The sequence below is a fragment of the Piliocolobus tephrosceles genome, chromosome 21 (assembly GCF_002776525.5).
Source record: "Piliocolobus tephrosceles isolate RC106 chromosome 21, ASM277652v3, whole genome shotgun sequence".
Lineage (NCBI taxonomy): Eukaryota > Metazoa > Chordata > Mammalia > Primates > Cercopithecidae > Piliocolobus > Piliocolobus tephrosceles.
Window position 1 is genome coordinate 18,708,465 of NC_045454.1, and position 2,731 is coordinate 18,711,195.

The 2,731-nt window shown below is 58.2% G+C and overlaps 1 protein-coding gene across 1 annotated transcript; it reads right to left on the reverse strand.

Annotated features, from left to right (window-relative positions):
• LOC111534821 (galectin-7-like) lies at positions 1–2,724 on the reverse strand. The gene is made up of 4 exons (XM_026447701.2): positions 2,646–2,724; positions 2,055–2,214; positions 855–1,056; positions 1–172 (listed from the first exon to the last, which is right to left on the reverse strand). The coding sequence occupies exons 1-4, from the start codon at positions 2,722–2,724 to the stop codon at positions 59–61; spliced, it is 555 nt and encodes a 184-aa protein (XP_026303486.1). The 3' UTR covers positions 1–58.
• Between the last annotated feature and the right edge of the window lie 7 nt (positions 2,725–2,731).

Consider the following 2,731-nt stretch of genomic DNA (forward strand, 5'->3'; position numbering starts at 1 on the left):
CGCTGCGGACTAACGCTTTATTTGCCACCCAAGGCCCCGGGCCCGCCTGGGCTCCTGCTCAGAAGATCTTCACGGAGTCCAGCTGCACGTCCCCGCCCACCTCCACCAGGCGCACGCGCGCCAGCGGCAGGCGGTGGCGGAAGTGGTGGTACTGGGCGTCCCCAACCACGGCCTGCAGGGGAGGGTCGGTGGTGAGGATTCCGGAGGCCCATGCTAGGTGGCCCTGGGGAAATCACTCATCCCCTCTGGGCCTCAGTTTCCCCACTGGGAAAATGGGCCTATTGTTCATTCTAACTCTTGCGTGAGGATCAAACGAGTTTACTGGGTGGCGCAGTAAAAAACGGCTTTTTTAGTCTTGGTAATAGATATTCTTATTTCCGAGAGCATTACCCGCTATTAAAGCGCAGAGGAGGGAGGTGAATTCGCGTAAGGTCTGGGTGACGGAGGATCTGCCGCCACCTCCACCCCCCAATCCTTGCTAGGGCGATTTCCTGGGCGCTGTCTCCAGCCCATCCCTCCCCATGCCTCAAACCCCGGACTCAGGAAGGAATGAACTGGGAGTAGGGTCTGGAATGGCGAGTCAGGGCCACGCATTCCCGCTAGGACGCCCACCCCTTGGACACTGGGCTGGTGCTCCCCGCCTCCTCCTGACCCCGCTGTCTCTCTGACCCAAGTGGGAGTTGTTTAGGCGAGAGAGAGGGTCGAAGGACACCCTTCTCTTCCTTGGCCACGCCTTCCCTACCCCCCTCACCCCGCCCCAACCTCCCTGCCTTCCACCAATAGCCTGGCTTTGCCCAACCCTCTGCTCCAGGGACCTAGGTCTTGGCGTCCATGCCTCTGTCGCAGAGACGCACCTTGAAGCCGTCGTCGGACGCGATGATGAGCACCTCGAAGGGCTGCCCACGCTGGAAAGGAACGCCAGGCCCGCGCTCCTCGCGGCCCCAGGAGCCTTGCTCCTTGCTGTTGAAGACCACCTCCGACGTGTCCAGCCGGGGGTTGAAATGCAGGGCGGCATCGGAGCCCTCCTCCTCCCCGCACAGCAGGTTTACGTGGAACCTGGAAGTGGGGGATGGTGGCCGTCAGGGCTCAGAAATCACCCAGACCAAGAAATGTTGAGGGTGAGTAATACTGATGTCTACAATTCACTTTGAATGAATGAGTAAATGAAATGTTGGCTGGGTGCAGTGGCTCACCCTGTAATCCCAGCACTCTGGGAGGTGGAGAAGGGAGGATCGCTTGGGCCCAGAAGTTAAAGACCAGCCTGGGCAACATGGCAAGACCCCATCTTACAAAAAAAAAAAAAAAAAACGAACGAACAACCAAAAAATAAACCACCCAGACCAAAGTCCTTCGAAGGGCTTATGGGCTGGGACTCCCCATTCCCAGAGCACCCCCAAATTAACAGGGACCTGAAGACAGGCACACACAGCAGAAGGAGAGGTGGCTAATGACCAGGGAGCTTAGATTCCCAAGGCAGCCAAAATGTCATGAGGCCCTTGGCAGAAACCTGCCCAGACCAAAGTCACTATGCTTAGGGCAGGGTGCTCGCATTTCCAAAGAGCCTGGGAGCTGCCCAGGAGGTCTGGGTGATGGCCAGGGCACTCCTGATGCCCAGGGACGCCTCAGGTTCTACAGGACAAAGAAGAATACCAGGAAGCCCAGTATTTCCAGGGTACCCCAGAATCCAGAAGGCCCCAAGTTCCTTAGCTAGGAAGTCAAAGGATGGCTTGGCAAGGACTCCCAGGGTCCAGGGTGTCTCCAGGACTTGGAGTATTTCCAGAGTTCCCTGGGACTCAGACATGGAAGTCATAGGACTATATCTAGGAACCCTGAGATTACCCAGGAACCTCAAATTCTTAGGGAAACTTAGGGACCCCAGCCACAAAGGCATGGGGCAAATAAGTGAATACATCAGAGTTGAGGTCAGAAATGGCCTTGTACTCCTAGTCTGATGGATACAGATGGCCTAGGGCCCCTATTTCTGGACTGCAGAAATTGGGGGTCAGCTGATCCTGGAGACCTGTACCCTTTACCCCTAGGGCCTGGGGTCTCACCTGCTGGCGTTAGGAGGAACCAAACCACGAATTCTCAGCACCGTGCCAGGGCGGATGCCCTCGGGCAGCGAGGACTTGTGGGGGATGTTCTGTAAGAATGGAATGCAGGGGCCACTGTGAGCCGGTGAGACCGAGGAGGGAGGCAGAAGGTGGGTCACCCCTCAGAGGAGCCGACCAGGACTGAGACTGGCAGAAATCAGTGGAAGAGAAAAGGGTGGCAGAGAGGCAGGAAAGAGGCCAGAAACAGAGAGAAACAGATGGGGAGAGCGACAAAGAAAAACAGAAAAATCCTCAAAGAGGGACCCAGAGGAAGTCACAAAGAGGTAGAGGGGACAATCGGGAAGGGCGGTCACCCAGAGGCCACAGCCCAGGCCCATCTATGGCGCACCCACTGCCCACTTGCTCCTTTGAAAGAGGAGCCCCCAGCCCCCTCCCTACTCAGCCCCGCCCTGGGCCCCTGGAGCACTCACGGCCATGGCTGCGACAGGGTCAGGCAGCTGTGGTGCTGGGGACTGCTGGGGACCTTAAATAAAAGCAGGGCGGGGCTGGCCCTGATGACTCACCCCACCCCTTCCCACCCACCACCCACACCTGGCACAGACCCTGGCCCTGGGGCAAGCCTGGCGAAGCGGGAGTGGCACCTCTTCTTGGGGGCCCCGATCCCCTCCATCACCCAG